General features: G+C 40.1%; 1 protein-coding gene across 4 annotated transcripts; it reads right to left on the reverse strand.

Moving 5' to 3' along the window:
• Positions 1–4185: 4185 nt before the first annotated feature.
• Positions 4186–23058, reverse strand: LOC146363578 (uncharacterized). 4 transcript variants are annotated; one of them, XM_084918670.1, is made up of 10 exons: positions 22890–23058; positions 13636–13746; positions 12788–12886; positions 11280–11330; positions 10993–11034; positions 10556–10597; positions 9868–9909; positions 9612–9665; positions 9020–9162; positions 4186–5326 (listed from the first exon to the last, which is right to left on the reverse strand). In XM_084918670.1, the coding sequence occupies exons 1-10, from the start codon at positions 23047–23049 to the stop codon at positions 5273–5275; spliced, it is 798 nt and encodes a 265-aa protein (XP_084774796.1). In that variant the 5' UTR covers positions 23050–23058; the 3' UTR covers positions 4186–5272. The 4 variants fall into 4 exon arrangements, with proteins under 4 accessions (XP_084774796.1, XP_084774795.1, XP_084774798.1 ...); XM_084918669.1 differs by having other exon boundaries at positions 10556–10633; XM_084918672.1 differs by lacking the exon at positions 12788–12886.
• Between the last annotated feature and the right edge of the window lie 341 nt (positions 23059–23399).

The following is a 23399-nucleotide window of genomic DNA, read 5'->3' on the forward strand; positions in this document are numbered from 1 at the left end:
ACCATCTCTTCTCCCCTTTGGTTTTCTTTCTCTCCCTCTTTCTTCCATTCTTTCTCCCTGTCCTATCCCCCAGTCATGTCTGTCCCGTTTGTAGCAACCGAAAATAAAATAAATTCATAATTATAATAAGGGTCAATCAAATGGACCAATATGGCAAGGCCATGATGATCCACTTGGTAAAATAAATCCGCTCGGCATCTTTCTTGGCCTTAAGACAACAATTCTGATGGCTAAAGATCCAAACGGGACACAAAAAAAAGAAAAAATAAAAAAAAAATAAAGAAGTGGAAGCAGTGCTTAAACAATGGAAAAAACACAAACTTTGTCCAAAAACCTCTCATGTTTAACTGTTTCCCACTTTTTCTTTGGTCATTTTAGCCTTTTTGGCCAGGGTGAAGGGAGTATCTGCCATCAAACAAGAAGACAGCCGCATGTAACTGCGACGGTGTTTGCTTACATGCATTAATTTAATAACATGGTTAGCGTACTCAACGTAAATTACACACGAACAACATTAAGCTACTCACGCAGAGAAGAACGGCTGCTGCTGCATCATCATCCGTCATCATTTCTGCTACACTGGCAGGGCTAGGGGCCAGGACTCTCCTCTTCGGGTTTTTGGGGGATGTTGCTAACTCCGGGTCCGATAACAGGCACCACACCCGCAGTAGATGCGATCGGTGTGAGGTCTCGCAGCAAGCGATCAAATACGGTGCATTTCTCGGCTTTAAAAAAAACCCGCTATACGTCGCCAGGTGTTCCATCAGATTCGAGGAGTTACCTCCTTTGACAGTATCACAGTATCAGCTTAAAGCACTTGTTGCAGGCTGCTGAGTTTGCATCTTTTGCTGTGAAGTACAGCCAGACTTTTGACCGCTTCGCCTTGGGCATTTTTAATCTGTAGCTCTGCTCTAAAAGAACGTACGTACCTGGCCCCGCCTACTATCCTTGGAAAGGTAAAATGATTGGCTAGAATCCAAAGTGTATGACATCTCAGGAAAAAAAGCACCGAAATGTGCGCTGCTTTTCGGTTTGGTTACTACCGTTTATGTCAAAACCGGTGCCATAATGACACTGGATACTACCCATCCCTAGCTATAACAGCTGCAAATGGTAAAAATACAACAAATCCTCAGTCCATTAATGCGACTTTCTCGTCATTTTTTGAAAATCTGTATAAATCAGATATCAATTTTAAGGATACTACCTGTAATAGCATTAACTCTAGATGAGCTGCATAGAGCGCTGAAAGACCTTAACCCTTTAAGACCTACCATAGAACCAAGTCCGCCAGAGCTTATATTATGTTTTTACATGCTGTGGAGCCATTTTTGGGAGCATTTCAAGTTGCTATACATCAATACAACCATTATAACCCAGATTCTAATAATATGTATGCATTAAGTGCATAGTAATTACATAAATTGCAAAAAAGTGCAATAAATTACAAAAAAATTGAAAATTGTTTTTGTTTTTTTAACATATATGTCTAGTTAGAGAAATTTAAGAGGTTTATCCCTCAAAACTGTAAATACAAAAAAGTTAACAAAATAGTTTCCCACCACAGGAAATTTATTTTAAGTGTCTTCATAGTTTTATTTTTGAAATAGACCAATTTTTATATACTGCAGGAAAAACGAAAATAAATATTATGATGCAAATTTGCAAAAAAAACAGCATGTGCATCAAAATAAACTATTTCCAGCAGTGCAATTTGAGTCCTAAGCATCCCAGAAACAATACAGAAAGTCATAAAGTCAAACATAACTACACCAGTATAGGCTTACAAGGCCCTGATGGTAAAAAAAAAAAAACTAAATTTCCGCGAAAATGACGTCACTTCCGGTTCTGGGCAGGTAATGGCGGACATATGATAGTTCGCGCTGATGGATGTAGGAAGTATTACAAACAGCTGATCGGATTGGCAAAGCGTGTTTCTGGAATATTATGTTTTTGTTGCTGCAAGTGCTTTTTATGCAATATTTGCAAAGCTATATGTGGAAGGAAACCGTGACCGAGGACAAGCTGATGGCATAAGATGTAAGTACAACTCCTCCGGTTTCATATGCAAAAAGAATTATTGTGCTAGCTCACGTGGTTGCAGTGCTACCGGGATTAAAAAATAGTTACGCAAAACGGAGCGTGCCCACTCCGACCGGCTCAATTAATTTTGCAATCCGGAACGGGTCTTTCCCCAGAGACCAGAAAACAGCACTTATTACCATTCTCTTTAAAAAGGGAAAGGACCCTCTTGAGTGCTCTAGTTTCAGACCAATATCTCTGCTCACAACTGATCTCAAAGTATTCGCAAAAGCTCTCGCATTGCGCTTGGAAAGAGTTATCCATGTTTTAGTCAATGCAGTCAGTATTGGTATGGCGAGTAACCTTAGTAAAAGTAATAATTCACACAGCAATAGTACATTCATGTAGTTGTAAAAAGCATGATAATATATTAAGTAATCCAAAGTATTCAGAATGCGTTACTCTCATTGAGTAACGTAAAAGAATACGTTACAAATACATTTTGGGGAATGTATTCTGTAATCTGTAGTGGAATACTGGTCTATAAAGCTCTGAATGGTTTAGGACCAAAATACATCAGTGACCTCCTGACCCAGTATGAACCTTCCAGATCCCTCAGGTCATCTGGATCCGGCCTTTTATCAGTTCCCAGGGTCAGAACCAGACACGGAGAAGCTGCATTCAGCTTTTATGCTCCATATATCTGGAAAAAACTCCCAGAAAGCCTCAGATCATCTGAAACACTCAGTTTATTTAAATCCAGGTTGAAGACTCACCTGTTCTCAGCTGCATTTGAATAAAGCACCAAATCTGCACTGTTTACTTTTAAGCTTAAATTTCAAAACTTACATTTTAACTACTGATTTTATCTACTTCTCCTTTTTTTTTCCATTTTAAATCATGCTTTTTATTTGTTTTATCTTTTTAATGTCTCTGTAAAGCACTTTGAATCACCTTGCTGTTGTATTGTGCTATATAAATAAACTTGCCTTGCCTAATGTCCCTGCCTACAATTAAACACATTCACTTAATGAAAATCGGGGGCATCTGCTGTGGCAAATAGGTGCAAGCCTTTGACAACAAACTAAGTCACTGCTCAGTGACATTCATCTATTCTGGACTAAAAGGAGCTGCTACCGGTAGACTGCAGCGAGAACTGCCAGCATCTGAACCAGACTCTGTCTGTCTCTCTCATTATGGTCACCTAAATGCACAGTAATGGCAGGTTTTGTAATAAGGCAGATCGCGCTAACATAATATGCACTGTTAGTTGATTATTTACCTGCCGCATCAACAGGAGAGGACGTGCAAACGTTACCGCTGCTGCTGGGTTGAGATTCACGAGTCACGAGTGGAATTAAAAACACGACATTCATTTAAGGTCATCACGTGTTTTGTGAGCAAATGCTTTTGCATATTCGAAGTGTTTCCTCCCTTAAATGAAATGTCTACTTTGCAAGTACTGCAAGTTGCCCTGTTGTCATCCGTTCTCGTAAAGTATAACCAAACTTTTGAGCGTTTGTGCCGCATAGGCGCCATGTTTCCTGCCAGGTAAATGACGCTCCGCAACGTGGTGATGTCATTTGAGGCAACTGGAATCGATAAGGGAATCGTTTGTAAAAATGGCAAAAAATTCCAATTAATTGAAACAGTGGGAACCGGTTCTCAATTCGATTCCCATCCCTACGTATAAGTCATCATGTTTGTAAATCAGATATTGGCTCTGTAAATGTAACGTTCATATTGTCAAACATGCTGCAAATCACACTGTGGTAGGCTGTGTTATTTAAAGTCTGCATGGAAATCCTCTTCAGGTTAGTGCAAGATAAACAGGTTAGTTTGATGCTTTGTGATTTAAAATAAAGAACAGGGTGTGACTGGAACACAGTTGTTGTGGTTTCATGGTCAAGTTAAGTTACATCAAGTGTAGCAGAAGTTCATATGAATTTTAGCCGATGATGCTGAGATGCATGTACCAGCCCACAACCCTGGCGACACACCAGCCAAGACACACGCCCCTCAGGCAAAGCCAGAACCAAAAAAGCCAGCGACAGAGTGCCCCATAAGGCCAAGTCCCCAACCCACCCCAGATCGAGCCAGGAGCAGTGTACCACGTCAGTAACCTATGTCCGCCAGCAAGGACCCCCCTCAAAAACAATTCAATTCAGTTCAATTCGGTTTTATTCATAGAGAACCACATCACAACAACAACTCAAGGCATTTTACATTTTAGGATAAAGACTCTACAATAATACAAAGAAAACACAGAAAACCCCAACAATGAAATGACCCACTGTAAGCAAGCAATTTGTTGAGAGTGGGAAGGAAAAAATCCCTTTTAACAGGAAGAAAACAGAACCAGGCTCAGGGAGGGGCGGAGCCATCTGCTGTGATTGGTTGGGGTGAGTGGAAGAAGACAGAATAAAGACATGCTGTGGAAGAGAGACCAAGATTAATAACCGGTACGATTCAATGCAGAGAGGTCTATTAACACATAGTGAGTGAGAAAGGTGACTGAAGAAGAAACACCCAGTGCATCATGGGAATCCCTCAGCAGCCTACACCTATTGCAGCACAACTAAGGGGGGAGTCAGGGTCACCTGGTCCAGCCCTAACTATATGCTTTAGCAAAAAGGAAAGTTTGAAGCCTAATCTTAAAAGTAGAGATGGTGTCTGTCTCTAATCTTTATGAGAGAGCTTTGCAGATTACATTAAGGTCAACATTAAAAAGAGGTACTGGACTGTAGCTGGTAGGAAACACAGAGTACTTGCCTGGTTTTAGCCAGAGACTAATGTTGAAAGAATACATATTTGGTGGTAGTCTGCCATTTCCTTATTTTCCTGCAACATCCCGTGTAATGTTGGTAACAGAATTATGCAGAAGTCTTTATAGAATTCTGCTTTAATCTAATTCTCTACCAGAAAATGTATGTGCCTACTAGATTATCTTTCTCATTGTAGCATTTTTCATTTAAGTGCTTCTTAGTATATGAACACAAACAGAAACTTATTAAATCAGATCTATTTTGTTATCATTAAAATGATTCTGCACACCACCAAGCACAAGCTGCTAAACACAGTACAGCACCTTTTTAACGAGATTCTGGTGAGCTGGAACCACTCTGCGTGTCCTATTGTGATGGGCACCACTAGTATGCTTGTCAGTGGTTTTAATGTTTTGGCAGATTAGTGTGCAGTGCAAAATCCCATTCACATTTGAGATGGAAGGATAAGCCATACTTGCATTTTGTCATTTTCTCCCACACTGCTGAACTTCCTCAGTTGTTTCCCCATGAAGTATTCTCTACACAGACACAAAAGAATGGAAGAGTTGCCATACTTTGTAAAGGTATATTTTATGCAGTGAAAAAAAAAATAGAAATTAGTTAAATAAGTTATTTCTTTAATAAAGTGAAGAGCAAGAATGCAAACAGTACACATGTTTAGAGTTTGACTTTGTTTCCTGGGAATTGGAGCTAGCAATTAAAGAAAGATCTTTCTTTATGCTATTTATAAAGCACTGTACATCCAACAATGTTGGCCAAAGTGCTACAAATATAAAACAAAGAGAAAACAGTTTAAATTACATATAGAATACCTTAAAATTAAAAAATACATATATAATTAGTAACGAACAGATTAAGAGACATCAAAAAATCCTGCTGTGCTGAAAGCCGGGGTAAATAAATATGTTTTAAGACATGATTTAAAAAGCGATAAGGAAGGTGCCCGTCTAACATGTAAATGCAACTCATTCCACAATTTTAGTGCTGACACCACAAACACACAATCCCCTCTGAGCTTACGATTACAGGCACACTCAGGAGGAGCTGGTCTGCCGACCTGAGGGACCTGGACGGTATGTATGGATGAAGAAGCTCAGAGAGGTACAGAGCGGCAGCATTGGGCAAAGATTTAAAAAATAAAAAGCAGCTTAAAATGGATCTTAAAATGCACGGGCAGCCAATGAAGTGAATATAAAACTGGGGTGATATACTCGCATCTACGAGTGGCAGTTAAAAGACGTGCAGCAGCATTCTGAACTAGCTGCAGAAAAGCAGAAGATCGACTCACCCCATAATAAAGAGAATTACAGTAATCCAGCCGAACGGTTACAAAGGCATGGATTACTGTTTCAAATTGCTGTGGCGCAAGAACGTGCTTAATTTTGGCCAGCTGCCTCAGATGAAAGAAACTAGACCTTACAGCCGACCTAATCTGGCCTTCAAGCTTAAGTTCAGGATCCATTTTAAAACCTAGATTTACAATCTCTGGTTTACAAAATGATTTCAGGGTTTGCAAATCAACACACAGAACACCAATGGAGGCAGGTCTGAACACCATTAGTTCAGTTTTAGAATCATTAAAACAAAGAAAGTTTAGCGCCAACCACGACTAGACGTCCTCCAGACATGTTTGCAAGCAATTTACAGACGACCCATTTTTCTTTTTAAGAGGAACATAAATCTGACAGTCATCTGCATAACAGTGAAAAGAGAGCCCGTGTCTCCTAAAATTGAGCCCAAGGGAAGTAAACAAAGCGAAAACAGGATAGAGCCCAGAATGGAACCCTGTGGTACTCCATGAGACAGCGGAGCACAGGAGGACTCAGTTTCCTAAGCGAACTGAAAAGGTTTGATCTGTTAAATAAGACCATTTCAGAGCCACACCTGTTATACGGGCACACACACAAAATTTCATTGTCTACAGTGTCAAATTCAGCAGTTAAATCGAGTAAAATAAGAATGACACTTTCACCAGAATCAAATTAAAATATATCATTACAAATTCTTAAAAGTGACGATTCAGTGCTATGCATTGCTTTAAAACCAGATAAGAAAATCTCCTGAATATTTCGTGCATTCAAGTATGGGATCAATTGGTTATATACTATTTTTTCCAAGAATTTAGATAAAAATGGCAGCTTAGATAGGTCTGAAGTTTTCAGCGTTTGTATCTAGCCCAGGTTACCCTGGGCTAGATACAAACCTGAGGTAAGGCTGCTATTTAAAATGGTTACAATAGTTGAACATATGGTAGAAAGAACTTTTTTCAGAAAACGGGGAGGGATAGCATTGTAAGGTGAGCCTACAGGCTTTAGATGATCCACCACCTCCTGTAGCTGAGCAACAGTAACCGACTCAAACTGTTGAAAGACAAATTGGTCAGATGTGGGCAAAATAATCCATACCCTAGCCAAAACTAACTTGTTCATAAAGAAGTGAAGGCTCAAAACTGAGAGAAGACGGAGGGCATAAAATAGTCTCAATTGAGTTAAACATTGTATGTGGTTTCTGATAATTTACCAAAATAATGTTAGCAAAGCCTTTCCACTTTGTTTCTTTTACTGTGTACTGATATAAGGCTCAGCGCTCTCTTAAATTTTGTAAAGAGACCTGTAAGTTATCTATATTTCCATCTCCGCTCAGCCCTACGACATTCACGCCTCGCAGCACGGGTTTCATCGTTCAGCCAGGGTCCAAACTTGGTCTTAGGATGCCTGATTTTTAGAGGGACAACAATATCCAAGGCAGTCTGACAAGTGGTATGAAACCAAGAACTGAGTTCCTCTATGTTTTGGAGTGTCTCAGGAATGGAGAACTGATTATAGAAGGTGGACAGAAATTTAACAAACGAGATGGCTGAGCAGGGACATGCCCCCTGAATTCATTTATAGATAACGAGATGTCAAACAGAACTAGCATATGATCAGAGAAAACAGGTCAGAGACTTAAATCAGGCAGTGAGTGCGCTAAAACCAGATCGAGAGTGTGGCCACACTGTTGTGTGGATGCAGACACACATCTAACTAAATTAAAAGAATCAGTAAGATACGACAATAAGAAAGGAGTCATATTTTATCATGACTTCAGTTAGAAATGCAGCAAATTCCTTTATACAGCCCTTACTGTATTTTGGGGCCCTGTATATTATTGTGCACAGTACAGGGAGAGAATAGGCTATTTCAAATAGCAACAGTTAATAACTGGAAAAATAAAATTCCAATGAAACCTGTTTACACCTGCAGCAATTTCTGAAGATGGTAGCAACTCCTCCACCTCGAACAGATCTGCATGGGACATTAAAATAGCAGCAGTCTGAAGGCTAAAGTTCTGCAAAGGCGCTGGAATCACCAGCAGTTGTCCAAGTCTCAGTTAGGCAGAGAAAGTCCAAGTAGTGTGACAAAAAATATTCCTTAAGGATGAAAGTCTTACCAGGCCAAATTTGGCCGGAGTTGAACAGTCACCAGATTTCTGCTCATTAAACATACGGCAGGTTTTGCAGATTCGCTCCGCACTGCCGTGGACAGGGAGGATGGGAGGGGGTGTGGGAACATCTCAGAGCCAGCAAGTGGCACCGGATACACATAGGATGGCTTATGAAGATGCCAGGGAAAAGGGGGGCGGCAGGCAACGCTAGGAGAACCGGAAGAAACAGCAGAACCAAACGCTCAACAGGCCTTCAGCTTCACCAATCTCCCACTATGTTTGCCGCGACGGTGACCTCGCTTCCGGGGAGATGGCACAGGTACATGGAGCAGGTGAGTAGGAACCAACGACAGGAGTGGAGGCGGTATTTTGTGTGCATTTTCCAGTCTACACACCAGAGTATTGGGAGATAGCCGAAGTTTAAGTAAAACTTAGCGATCATAGACCACCACGGAGTCGACGTCACAGCAGAATAATACCATTAAAACAGAGATTTGGAGGAACAGACGGCAAGCCATACACATTGGCGTCATCTTGAACTACCCCCCCCCCCGAAAAAAAAGACAAATATGCATAAATGATCATTTAAGCATATTTAAGTATATCTGAAATTCTGTTCTAAGTTTTGTTCCTTTGATTAACCAGTTGCTGCTTATGCTAACCTGGTTCCTTGGTAGTTAAAGATTCTGTATCTGGTTGAAAGCACAGATGCGGTAACACTCAACAAATAACGCATTTAAAAAGCAATATTTGGTCACATTTCAATTGAGAAGTGTAAACACACCCACCTGTTTTTCTCTACTATTTATGACAATTAGACTTCCTCCTCTTCTCTGGCAGTATGATTCATTCTCCTGCGAACTTCTCCTGTCATTTAATTCATAGTAACATTTGGATCCTGCCCTCAGCCATCCTACAGGACAGCTATATCCTGAAAGGGTTGTATATCATTTAGTTTCACGATGAAAATAAATTTTACTGCAGTCTCGTGTAGCTTAGAAGGGTTCAATTAAAAATGTCTTCAGAGCCAAAGATACAAAAAAGACAGAATGAGAGAAAATCTTTCTCAGCTGTACTTTGTGTTGTCATCTTTCATCCTTCTTTATCAAAAAATTACAACTACACTTTGTTTTGTGATTTTCTTGAAATTTACACAAGAAATAGAAGCTGTGTTTTTGTTATCTGTTGGGGACTGAACATTTTTTAAAATGCATTGGATACCAAAGAAACTACAGGTTAACATCAAGTAAATATACTTAAATTACATAAATCGATTGTCAAAACTGCACTTATCATACACTTTAAACTCTCTTTCAGTCAAATTATATTTTAAAATATTATTGTTAAAAGTGACTGTTTAAAAAAAAGACATTTCTAAACCTTTCTGAGTTGCACTTCGTGTCGTCATCATCTTCTTAGTCGATTTAACATTAACTGAAATGTATTGAAAACCAAAGATAACACATATACAAATCAAGTAAATATTGCTGATTTACATAAATTGATGGTCAAAATCTTGTGTAAAGCAGAAACTGTAAAACCTCTTTCAGTCTTCATCAAAGAAATTAAACATCCATTTTAAACAGTTGATTGTTAAGTGATTTTTTTAAACAAATAAATACATGAGATTCCAAACCTTTCTTTGTTGTACTTTGTGTTGTCATCTTTTTTAGAGTTGCTGAAAAAAGAATAGAAACTCTAAATGGGTTATTGGTTATTTGACATACATTAAAAGTCATTTAATCATCATTTAATTTAAATCATTAAATATCAAATAAAACACAGGTAAACATCAAATAAATATTCTTAAATTATGTGAATAATTACATTATTATAAAAATTTAAACTGTAGTTAAACATTTCAGTTTTAAAATTGATTGATAATGACACAAAGTAACTTCAAAAACTTCATTAAAAAAAAAGTCTTGTCTTGAGATTTAACATTTACCAAATTGAAATTAATTGAAGTTAATTGCTCTCTCTCTGTCTCACACACACACACACACACACACACACACCACAAGTGTCACTGATTTATATAACTGTCCATTTTTGAATTTTGGTGTTGTAGCGGCAGTAAGTTTGTATTTCTTACAAGTGTGGCATTTGGCAAAGCATCGTGCCTTTCTATTTGTACTATTTGTCTTTAAGTCTTCCTCTATACCCCCTTTTTTACAGTTTTACAGTGCATTCAACTCATAATTCTAATTTCAAAAGCTGCCAGACAGGACTGGATTTAAAAAATAAATAAAAATAAAACTAGTTTTAAACATTTGATTCTTAAAACTGACTGTCTAAATGAATAAATAAATGTATTTCCAAACCTTTCTCTGTTGCACTTTTTGTTGTCATCGTCACTACATTTGCTGGAAAAAGAATGGAAATTGTACTTTGGTTGTCTGCTGGTGATATAACATTTGTTAAAATTAAAACCAAAGAAAATGCAGATAAACGTCAAATAAATATCCCTAAATAAACATAAATTGATCATCCAAATGTCATGCAAAGCATAAACTGTAAAATCTATTTCGCTCCTCATCAAAAATATAATTGTATTTAAACATTTAAATGTTAAAAATGTAGGCTTTTTTAAACACACACACACGCACCAAACCCCAAAGAGACAGAAAACACTAATAAACATACAGTGGCATGCAATACATAACCTCCAATACGTTTGTGATTACACTTCCCCAAACAGCTTATCTCTGTAGTTAAGTATTTGATTGTTAAAACTTTAGGTAAAAAAGAGCTTCCTAACCTTTCTCTGTTGTACTTGGCATTGTCATCTTATTTGCATTTTCTGAAAAAGAGCATTGAAATTGTACTCTGCGGAGTGACTTAATATTATTCATTCATTATGAAAGTGCATTGAAAAGCCAGGAAAACACAGGTCAATATAAAATAAATAATCTTACATTACATATACTGATCATCAAAATAGCATGCAAAGCATAAACTGTAAAACCTATTTCAGTCCTCATCAAAAATATAATTAGTTAAACATTTAAATGTTAAAACTGATTATAACAAAAAAAAAAAAATTACCTTTTAAAACTTTCTTTGTTGTACTTTGTGCTGTCATCTTGTTTACAGTTGCTGAAAAAAGAATTGAAATTGTACTTTAGTTGTCTGCAGGTGATTATTATTTATATATTATTATAAATTATATTATAATATATAATTATTATAAATATTATTTATAATATATTTAATATATATATTATGTATAATATATTATAAAATATATATTATATATATGTTATTCATTTATTATGAAAATGCATTGAAAAGCCAGGAAAACATATGTCCTTACATTACATATACTGATCATCAAAATGGCATGCAAAGTGTATACTGTAAAATCTCTTTCGGTCTTCATAGAAAAAAGAGCTTACAGCCAATGTTCCCTCAAACTTTTTTATGTAACTGAGCGAACACACAAACTCCCTGAGCGGTCCCTTGGACCACGGGCGATTGTGGCTCAAGAGTTGGGAGTTCGCCTTCTAATCGGAAGGCTGCTGGTTCGAGCCCCGGCTTGGACAGTCTTGGTCGTTGTGTCCTTGAGCAAGACACTTCACCCGTTGCCTACTGGTGGTGGTCAGAGGGCCTGGTGGCGCCAGTGTCCGGCAGCCTCTGTCAGTGCGCCCCAGGGTGGCTGTGGCTACAATGTAGCTGCCATCACCAGTGTGTGAATGGGTGGATGACTGGATGTGTAAAGTGCTTTGGGGTCCTTAGGGACTGGTAAAAGCGCTATACAAATACAGGCCATTTACCATTTACCACTGTGAGCAACAGCAGACGCGTGCACTGTGGTCACGCCAGCATCGAATCCATCCAAGTTACATGGTTTATTAAAATAATCAAACTACAGCATTTACATTTTGCCATGTTGCCATATAATTTTTTGATTGGTCGACGTGGTTTTTTTTGGTTTCGTCTTTGCTCACAGGCTTTCGAGCGTTTTCTTTATAAAACGCTGTTTTTACCGTTTCTTCCCGCAGTAAATATAAACAACGACAGTATTCAGGAAGAAAACCAAACATTGCAGATATTTTTATCATAACTCTGGTTTTACGTGGCCGATAAACACAATTTTTATAACTGGTATAAAGTCCACACTTTTTCCATCAGTTGTTCCGTCTGTCCTGCTCACATCTCCAATGGTTGTACACGTTGTCATTAACGTGGCTTCACTCCACATCAGCCACGCCGCTTTGCTAGCTAAACACCGGTGTCGGCACATAAGGACGCTGTCATAGCCTGTCAACGACGTTGATTAGCTGCGTATATACGAATGTGAATTGCATTATTGGCTGGATTATGGGATAAGGTGGCATCGTTCTAATCCCATACGGGAGCAGCCAGTCACTGACTAACACTACAAAACAGAATTGTTAAAGTTTTAATTTTAATTACAATTCAGGTTAGATTTTTTTTGTGCGCAACACAGATTTTCAGTGCGCAGAGACCGTGCCAGCAGTGCGCAATTGCGGGAACATTGATTACAGCTATAGTTAAATATTTGTTAAAACTCTATATATGAGCTTCTTAACCTTTCTCATTTGTACTTTGAGTTGTTCTGTTGTTTACATCCTGTGAAAATAGAATGGACGATGTACTTGGGTTGTCTGTTGGTGACGGCACGTAATTCGCTAAAATGCATTGAGATTAAAAGAAAACACAGGTCAGCAACAAAAACAGCATCCTGAATCTTCCAAATTATTTTTAAAATGGGATGCACAGACTAACTTGTAGAATCTTCCACACACTCAGGAGGTTTTCATTCATCAAACAAGTGATACTAACTGTTTAAATCTACAGTTGTGCATCTGACTGTTACAATTAAAAGTTTAAAAAAGGCTCAACAACTGCTTATAGGTATACTTCAACATCTGATTGTTAAAAATGAAGGTAAACAAGCCTTTCTCGGTTGTAGTTTCCGTTGTAAGATGGCTATGTAAAGTACTGGTCTGCTCTGACTGCAAGGTTGCTGAGATACCCGAGGAAAACAGTAAATAACAGGCAGATCAACCTTAAAATTACAGTTCTTAAAGTTTAAAAAGTTGATTTTGTGTTTGTCCGTTCACACAAATGTAAGTTTTGAATATTTTTTTTTCCTGTCCCTGTTATTGTCTATACTGGGAAATGGTAATCACCAGGTTGTTTGAATATCTTGAACAAAATAGTGTTACAGCTCAAATGTTTCATTTTGTCATTTAAATTTCAGCACTGTACCTCTAGCAGAACATTTTGAAAAGTAATAAGCGCTAAATGTGAAAAAACATGGGGGGGGGATGAGCTGTTAATGAAATGCCAAATTATTCTTCCAAATATGTAAGGTGAACAACACAAAAACACAAGTGTTGGACTTTGGTCTTTATAGAAAACAGTTAAGCCTCACCACGACTGACAATTACAGTCAACATCAAGACAAAACAAGCTCCCAGAGCTGCTGCAATGACTCTGAAATGGCTCCTTTTGGCAGATGAACGGTTCATTCGAGTGTGTTGACCTGTAGAGACAAAATGCATTATCTATTACCAATTGAGATAATAGATAATTGTATCTATTATCTCACCACACTATTTATATTCCTATGAGTAGACACATCAAAGATGAACAGCAATCAGCTGTGGCAGCTCCTTGTGATTAAAGTAGCAGCCAAAAGTGACTTTTTTCATTTAATCAGTAAGAAGAGCAACATTTGGGTCCAAGTGGTTCCGTATCACACACACTTGATGGGCCCACATCCTCATTTTAGGTTTGACAGCATTTTTAACAGATAAAAGGTAAATGGTTTACACATAAATTACGCTGCAGTTTGGGAAAAGCCTTGAAGGGGCCTGGCAGATACCCAATAATCCGACGGTAATCTGATTACTTTTTTCAAGTAACGAGTAAAGTAAGGGATTACTATTGCAAAAACGGTAATTCGATTACCGTTGCTTTTCCGTAAGCAAGCTGCGTTACTGCGTTACTAAAACCGTGATTTCTTTGCGAGAATGTCTCATGACAGTGACGTAAGCGAGTGCGACGTTCGTGACAACAGCTGTGTGCAGATCAACAATGGATAATATATCGAGTGCGGGAGAGAGTATGAGCGTGCAGCGTTTAAAGCGTGGAAGTACTGACCTTACTTTGAGTTTGATTCCATAAAAAGTGACAAAAACATTAGTGTTCGTTGTGCGTGGGAAGAAAACTTCTGTTTACAGCGAAAAAACCCCCTAAACTTCCAAGCAAGCACCGAGTAGCTACGACGTAATGGGAAACTCACAGAGAAACTCGCAGATTCCTCAACTGACTGCTGCGGCACACCTGCACAGGGTAAACCTCCGCCTACCCTACTCCTGCTTTTCAGGTGAAAATAGAGCAACAGGACCGCTAGTCTTTGATGTTATTTATTTTCTGCTGTGTTTTACTTGCATCTCTGTGAAAGACTGAGTGTAAACCAGGGTTTTAATAGTTTTGCAGTTTTCATTAGTTTTTATTTTTATTTAGTTTTGACTTCAGATTTTCAATTTTATATCAGTTTTAATTAGTTTTTACCAATTGTTTGCTAGTTTAGTTTAGTTTTTATTTTTTTGAAAATCCTTAGTTTCAGTTTAAGTGTAACAAAATCCCAGTTTCATCATATCAGTCATACTCTTCTGCTTATCCTTGGGTATGTTGCTATTCCAGCTACCATACCCTGCACCCTGGACAGGTCTCCTGTCTGTCGCAGGGCTAACACGCAGAGACAGACAACTCACATTCCCACCTATGGGTTCTTTAAATAAATAAATAAATTAGGGCAGATGAACAACCATTGATACCAGGCAACTATAAAATGTATATCTTGGCCCCAATGAGACTATTAACTCTTGCAGGACCGGGTGTTCGTAATTTTGGTTCAAGTGAATTGATAAACTTTTTGAAGGCAATTGACTCACATAGTTATGTAGATATCCCAGTCCCGTTGTCTCGGGATGCATCACGCTGCCTTCCCTGGGGTTAGCTTCTGTTTCTGGGGATGAGGGTTAGGCGTGCTCCCTTACCTTCTCAAGGTAAGCTAGCTTAGCCTTCTTGTGTGAGCTTTTCAAGTGCGCTTTAAGGTTTGTGGGATTTTTTCCCTTTAGAAATGTCCCTCATAATTTGTCTATTTCCACTACAAGACACTTGCTTTATCCAAAACACAGTCATATTCAAAGTAATCCCAAATTGGACTGTGGCGCTTTCTCCCGACTTTTCCTGACATGATTCTGCTCGTGGACAGAGCAGCAACACAGACAACTCGACTAACGTACTGCCACCTGCTGGCATAATTAGACAGCAAGAAAAAAATCTGGAAACTAAACTTCATTTTCACTCTTGACTATTGTATGACACACACACATCAACGAAAACTAAACACATTTTTGCTATAAATTCAGTTAATTTTAGTTAGTTTTGTGAATACTCATTACAGTTTTAGTTAGTTTTCCTTTTTTTGTTTTTATTTCCGTTAACGAAAATGTTTTTTCACTTCTAGTTTTCGTTATTTCGTTAGTTTTCGTTAACGATAATAACCTTGGTGTAAACACAAAAACCTATTTTATTTTATGTGCTGGAATATGCAGAAAATAGGTTTAAATGTTAAACAGATTTCTTCAAGTCAGAGAATGTTGCATATAATTAATTTTTTTAAAAGATTAAAACTTTTAACTTTTAAAACAAGTTTTAAAAAGAGACTTTTCCATTTGATTACATTTTGTATGATGGATTATGCAGAAAAAGCAGAATTGGGCTGACAGATCTATCGCTTTATCACCTATTCGGGTTGTAAATCGTGTTTTTAAAAAGTAACTAAGTAACTAAGTAATTAATTACTTTTGAAAATAAGTAATCAGTAAAGTAACAGGATTACTTTTTGGGGGATGTAATCAGTAATTAGTTACTGATTAGTTTTTTCAAGTAACTTGACCAACACTGCCAAAGAAGGCATCCCCTAGAAGCAGTAATAACTGTGGGGCACAAAGGTCAAAGACCTCTGCAGTAATCAGTGTTGGTCAAGTTACTTGAAAAAAGTAATCAGTATCTAATTACAAACAATTAAAAACGAGACATGAACATGATTCTGAGCAGGAGTACGAGTGTAAAACTGCGAACAGAATCAAGCAGTACCTGGAATCTGACATGACATGGGGAGAGGGAAACAGACAAACCCACAATGAACAGAGGGAGACAGAGGACTTAAATACACAGCAGGGTAATGAGGGAAGTGGAAACACCTGGGGAGACACAGCTGACCAAAATGATCATGACACCACAAGGAAAAGTAAAACTAAGCACAATGAACATAGAAACAAGACTTTTAAAACATGGAGAGACATGAACTTGGACACGCAAGCTTAACACAAGAGACAGAGAGAGGGAACAAGAAAAGGAGAAGATGTTTGTAGCTTATTTTAGGATGTAGAAATGTGTTATAGGATGTAGAAGTATAGTAGAGACACTGACACTGCCCTGGATGTAACATAGGCCTAAATGTGTCATAAACGTAGGAGTAGACTTGTAGGAGACCCTCCCCCACCTTGAGCTGTGAAAATAAGACAAAAAGAAGCTAAAGCTGAGTGGAAATTCCCCAGGAGATACCTGGGTGGGGGTGTCAGTGCAGTGTTTGAAACTGGATAACTTTGGTCTGGAAGGGAGATGCACTTTTATGATCCACAAGAAGTTCCGTACGCAGAGGTACATACACATATATACACATGCACTTACACAAAGGTACGTGCACACGTACTCGCACACACACAACATACAAACACAGTGTTTAGTTTTATGGCACATCGTATAGGGCTTAGAATGGGGGTCACGTCTATAAAACTGTGTGCAACAGCAAAGGAGTTGAGATCTGCTGATGAATTCCAGGGTCCTGTACATCTCCCTTCTAGAAGCTGTATCAATGAGTGTGGATAAATAAAAGTGTTGTGAATTGACTACTTAGTGCTGGTGTTGTCTCTGGAGGCCTGAGGAATCCAAGAACTGGGGTGAAACTGTTTAGAGGTAACAGTTTTGATGCCGAAACCCGGGACATTTTTTTTCTGAGATCGCGCAAACGAAGTGAACAGAGAGCCGGCTCACTCATCTGAAAAGGTAAGCACCACCTGTTTATTCGAAGTGTGCCTATTGGATGAATGCTAAATTATCTGTTTGCTAAGTTGAGCGTATCCCAGTGTAAATTCACTCAGTAGAATAAATAGGTGGTTAAAAGTTTGTCTTAGTCTGTTACAGCAGGAGACGTTTGTCAAGAATTTCAGGTTGATGTTTAGCCTACTGTAAGAAAATTGGGGTTAGAGGCCTTGTCACCGGCTAAAGGCCGCGTGTGTGTTCTGGGCTTGGCTGCTCCACAGGCTCTTGGATGCGAGGGCGAGACCCGTGGGACGGGAGGACTAGGTTGGTAACCTTCAGACTGGAACCCTTAAAATAACTAAGTCGAGGTTAGAGTCCCCGTTACGGACTCAAGTCTGCATAAACGCAGGACTGGTTGCTTGGGCCAGTTAAATTTTGTGCTGGGTTGAACCGGAGTGTCTGCTGCAAATAGAGGGCCATGAAGAGTGTGTGCAATTGCTATTAGAGTCGGCACCCCGACAGAGGTTCAGGAGTAAATTGAAGTAATAAAGGAATTGGAGTCTAAAGTGTGTTTGTGGTGTCGGAAAATCCCCGTTAGAGTCGGGGTCTCGAGAGGAGTTTGGGAGTAAGTGCAGAAACTAAGAGATTTGAGTTTAAGATTGTGTTTTTGTGGTGTGTGTGGAAATTGTGACGGGAGTTTATTGGGGGGTATAATTTGATTGCGTTTTGGGAAAAAGAGAAACCGCGGTTAGACGCCGTGTTGCAGTTTAAGTAATTTGTGCCGCGATCTGAAGATTGTGGGCCCATTGTTCTGGTGTGGTTGAGGTCTATAAGAGCGGACCGCACCCACTCTGTGTGCTGATTAGAGCATTGTCCTGAATCGGCAGAGGAGGAAGTGTCTCAAAGCGAGCTGTGAAGGAGACTGCCTAAGGGGGCGGACTCATAGGCGGGATGAAGGAGGAGCAACAAGGAGGAGCTAGGAGGGTACAGAGGAGAGCAACGGCGACATCTGGTGGTAAGTAGAGGGAATTCCAGGTCAGTTAAAAAATAATTGCTGAACGAGGGGAGATTATTAGAGAAGGAGTGAGAAGTTCAACAGAGGAAGAAATGCAATGGAAGACAATTGAGAAGCAAAAAGAGAAACTAGGTGATGCATTGAGGACACCCAACAGGTAAGGATGGTAAAATACGGGAAATGTGGAAGGAAATAATCGGTGTGTGTGACCAAGTTGGAGTGAAGAGTGACACGCGATGCTCCCTGCATCTGCATTAGAAATGCCCCTAGTGGTTGCAGCAGGGGGTGAAAGAAGATACCATATGGGGTAGGGGATGTCACATCCCTGGTGGAGATGCTGCCACCCATCATTGATGCAGGGGCAGGCTGGCTGAGACAACTTGACAAAGTGACATCAGGCACACAGCTCGCCTTGGGGGATTTCTGAGCCATAGCTGGCATTACAGTTACTGCACTGGAAGAAATACTGGCAGCTTTCACTACCAGACCAGACTCCACACCCTTTTTTTCGAGTGCAGGAGCAGATTGGGAATTCCATGCGTCAAAAATATCCGACCCCAGGTATTGTTTAGAAAAGCTATGCTAGAGGGGGTACCAGAAAAGGCAAGAGAAAAAATCTGGGATGACCCTGACTTAGAAGGGGCAGATGCAAATCGCTGGGAGAGACACCTGGTGCATTATTTGGGGAAGCATTAATAAGAGAAAGATAAGAAGAAAGTGGACCTAAAGGAGCTTCAGGAACAATTTCTTAAGCTCAACTGGGGAGAAGCGAGACAGAAGGTAAGTGAGAGAAAGAAAGAGAACAAATCAACTGGCTCGCCTAAGGTGATGGTAGTTCAAGGCTGCCCACCGGTGCCCCGGGCTATGGAAAGGGTGCGCCTGGAGCGGGTCATGGGCCTAGAGGTGTCTGTTTGATGTGTTATCAGCCTGGGCACTGGTCGAGAGACTGTCCACAGCAGCCACAAATACAGCAGCATATGGGCCCGCCTCAAGGAGGAAGGGGTGGTCCATTCCATCAGGCTCCAAACCCACACATGATCCCTGGACGAAGACCCCAAATGCCGATCTGGGAGGTTGACTGGTACAGCTCGGACTGGCAGCAGTGACACACTCCACAGGGAGGCCGGGGAGAAGGGGGAAAGGCAGGTAATTCCTTTAAAGACTGAAATTGGAAAGCAAGCAGTGGCTCATCCATATGTCATTTCAGCGCAAGTGCCTGTGAACCTGATGGGGCGAGACCTGCTCATCAAACTGAGAGCTGTGATCATGTGTGGGCCTGATGGTTTAACAGTGACTTTGAGAGATGGCACATGGCTTCCTTGTGTGGCCACAGGCACAAGAGGACAGTGGCTGCTGTCTGAGGACATTGACCGCACAGCAGAAATCTACTGAGCCCATCTGACAACCTCTGATGGCATCTTGGCACACTTCCAGCTCTGGCGGCCCTGGATTATGGCCCTGGACATGTATGCTCCGCCCATCGACCCATACTACGTGACGCTCTTTTATGACCGCGAAATTACTGAGTGGTATGAAGACCTGTTCCATGAATTCCTGGAGGGGAAGGTATGGAAGGTCTCTACCAGGGATATTTATGTTGGACCGCAGGGGGTAGCAGCCCTGGTCCACTTGGCGGAAGAACAAGAAAGCTGGTTCCGAATGGGTGATGAGTCTGTGCCTCATGTGTCTCTAGTGGTTCATTCTGGACACCAAGCAAAGGACTTGGGTCCCATGATACGCGTAGCGTCACGAGCAACTGATTGGCAACCTACACAGATTCCTGATGTCTCCTTCTCCCCAAGTACTAAAACCTATAGAATTTCAACATCTCACACAGATGATACTATATTGGAACATCATCACATTCACAGAACGCATGGCAGGGAACTGACAGATCATCCAGAGGTCGTTAAAGGCCTCTCACAGTTTCCTGACACATTGTGGTCACAGGGGCCAACTGATGTTGGCTTAACCACCTGCTCCCCTGTGACCTTTGAACTCAAATCTGACATTCCAATATGGCATCTGCAGTACCGACATTCACCACAGGTGGAGGAAGGCATTGCAGAGACTATTGCAGTCGGGTCCAACATCTTTAATGGCAGTACAAAATAGGATGGCTTTGGACATGTTGCTGGGAGAAAAAGGGAGTGCTGTACTTTTATTCCTAATAACACAGCACCCGATGGCTCTGTGACCAGAGTTCTGGAAGGCCTGAAGACGCTGTCCACCACAATGCATGACCATTCAGGAGTTGACAACCCACTGGAAGCATGGATGACCTCTGTCTTTGGGCAAGGGAAAGGTTTTATTATGTCAATTATGATTTCTTTGTCTGTTTTCCCTGCTATATTAGCAACGTATAGGTGCTGTTGTGTGCCTTGTATCAGAGCTTTGCTCGTAAGACTCATCAACCGTGCTGATGAGTCTTACTCAGACACGGAGACTAGCCCCTAACACAAGGATTCCATATAGTGGAGTGGAGGAAGTCGTAAAATTCGGCAGGAATGGCGTAAGAAGAGATCAAAGGAAATTTCGGACAATATAAGACCTTAATGAGGGGAACCCTTGATCAGATAGCAACGTGGCGTGACTCTTAACTGAAGCTCTGCCAGGATTTTAAGACTTGAGGTAATGGCTTGATGGCTCGTGAAAGCTTATGTGAGCTTGTCTTTGAGTAGAAATTGAGAGGGGGTGCCTAGCTGGTTAATTTACTTTGGGTAAGGTAGTGATAACTAATGTGCCGATTTCTGAAATGAACAGAGGGTGAGGAGTTTCAGAAGGGTTGGTTGAACTGAGAGACTGATTAGAGGAGAACTGCACTTTGCAGAAGGAGGGATGGAAAACATTCAATTCAATTTTATTTATATAGCGCCAAATCACAACAAAAGTCGCCTCAAGGCGCTTTATACATTAAAACTGGCATCCCATGACTAAACAGCAATGGAGGACCAGCAGAGCATGGAACTAGCAAATGATTTCCAGTTATTAAATGGTGTTAGGAGGCAGTTGCACAGAACTGAGCTTGCTAGCTGGCGCTGATGGGTGGGTGGAGCTACAAGGTATGCAGTAGCTATAGCTGTTGGAGCTGCAATTTTTGCTTTTGCAAGTAAGAAGACTTTGGATTGACATTTAGATTTGTGTGGTTAAGAACCCTTGAAAGTTAGAATGCTGGTGAATGGAAGCAGTTGTAGCTGGTCCAGTCTGAATCCTTAATGGAAGGATATTCAGGAGACTTTACAGAAGCATGGGTACGTTGTGGCTTCTGGGTCCGGCGCTGGTGTCCGTTGGCTTTTCCGCTAACTCTCCCGGTCTGTGGCCTTGTTTCAAAGCAACTGCTATGAGCTTTGCTGGTGGGTGATCTTGCTGAATTGCATGGATGTGGTTACTTCATAACTGGATTTAGCAGAGAGACGACTGGTTGGATAAACATAGCAGACCAGATTGTCGGCCGGTGAGAAAACTGCTAGTAAGTTCCTATGGTATTCAGTTTCTTGTGTAGCTCTTTGTCTGATGTGCTGACAGATAAGAAGTGGTGGTGTGCGATACTGCATATTTTGGTGTCAAACCGATACCAATACTTTTAAATAAAAAAGGTTGACACTCAATGAATTGCTAATATTTAATTTTATTATTAAATAGTGTTATTAAAGAGTTAAAACCCAGGACATAATTAGGACAAAGTTGTTGTTGGTGGTGATGTGTACAGCTGGCAGCGGGAGGGCTGTAGCCGTTGAATGTAATGTTACAGCAACCTTGTGATTTTTGTAAGAATAAATGATGCTGCGAAGCATGAAAATGCCATTGGGTCTGCCGTGATGGTTTAGTTTAGTATTTTTTTCTAAAAATAAAAGTGCACCAAAACCAGTAAAAAAATTTAAAATGAGTACTGTTGAGAAACTATAATACAAAAATTACAATTAAAATTCTCAACAACAAAAACAACAGGTGAAAATATAATTATCATGTAAACAACTGAACAACCCCCATCTCTGCGCTGACACAGGAGCGGCGAGTCCGGCGACTTGGCTGTTTCGTCTTTGCCGAAAGCACAGCATTGGAAACAAGAGCAGAACTTAAAGTAAAGAATCGATCTCACTAGGCCAGTATTGATCTGATACCAATACTGACTTAGTATCGATACAATCGATATTTGGATTGATTGTCCCACCACTAATGAGAAGGTGATTGCAAGCAAATGGAAGGATGGGTAAAATTATGTTACTCTTGTAAAATAAGCTGTGTTAAAGACCTTCTCCAAAGGTGTTCACACAAGAACGGACGAGAGCGAACTGTGTTTGCACGAAAATGAGAATGAACAGCTCTAGAATTGGGGGGTCATATATAGATAAGAACCAGAAGGAGCGTGTTTGGAGGTGTGGTCCCACTCCTGAAATTCAGATACTTTATCTCTAAATAAGGTTTCAAAGGAGACTTCATAATCATATTAACATAAAAAATTTCAAAAGCATTCAAAAGCTAATTAAGCTATTTTAGGCGTTGAATGTGAAAGTCAGCATTCATTGCTGCACCACAAAATTTTCAAAGCTTACCAGTTTCCTGTAACCCAGGACTGATGGAGTAGTCTTCCTGTTCTTGAATCTCCACTTGGCTTTTCTCTCCACCATCCACTCGGACTCCTTTGCTATATCTCACATGTGTTGCAACTTGAGTACCTGTGGACATTTTGGGAGAACTAAAAGCCTCAACCATCTGCTTCCGCCTCTGTCACGCAGCTGTTTCAAGAGATGAGCATGAAGGAAGTAGCAGCTAACCACAAACACAAACACACCCGCAAAACATATGCACTACTATTATGTATTTACAGACGCTCACTCTCTGTCAGTTAAATATTGTAAGGATTATAGAATGTAATAAATTATTTATTTCTTATTTGAAAAGGCCTTGCCATTTTTCCTGACTTTAAGGCTTTGTGTACCACAGTCTCACAGATGTGATGATATGATCTGTGATGTGCTGCAGCATGAGCATGTTTGCAGACTTCAGACTGGTCACTGAAGATGTCAGACTTGCTGTTGTTTTATAGATAAAAAGAACATAGA

This window comes from Perissodus microlepis, chromosome 22, assembly GCF_051167445.1.
Source record: "Perissodus microlepis isolate ML-2025 ecotype Zambia chromosome 22, ASM5116744v1, whole genome shotgun sequence".
In the NCBI taxonomy this organism is placed as follows: domain Eukaryota; kingdom Metazoa; phylum Chordata; class Actinopteri; order Cichliformes; family Cichlidae; genus Perissodus; species Perissodus microlepis.

Bases quoted from the DNA above. Each gene is read 5' to 3' on its own strand.
- LOC146363578 (XM_084918669.1), bottom strand. From the start codon at position 23,049: ATGGTTGAGGCTTTTAGTTCTCCCAAAATGTCCACAGGTACTCAAGTT. The intron at 9,163-9,611 runs GTTTAGAAATGT...CAACCCTTTCAG, and splicing joins ACGAAGTGCAACTCAGAAAG to GATATAGCTGTCCTGTAGGA. The intron at 5,327-9,019 runs GTGGGTGTGTTT...GTGTCTGTGTAG, and splicing joins TAAATAGTAGAGAAAAACAG to AGAATACTTCATGGGGAAAC.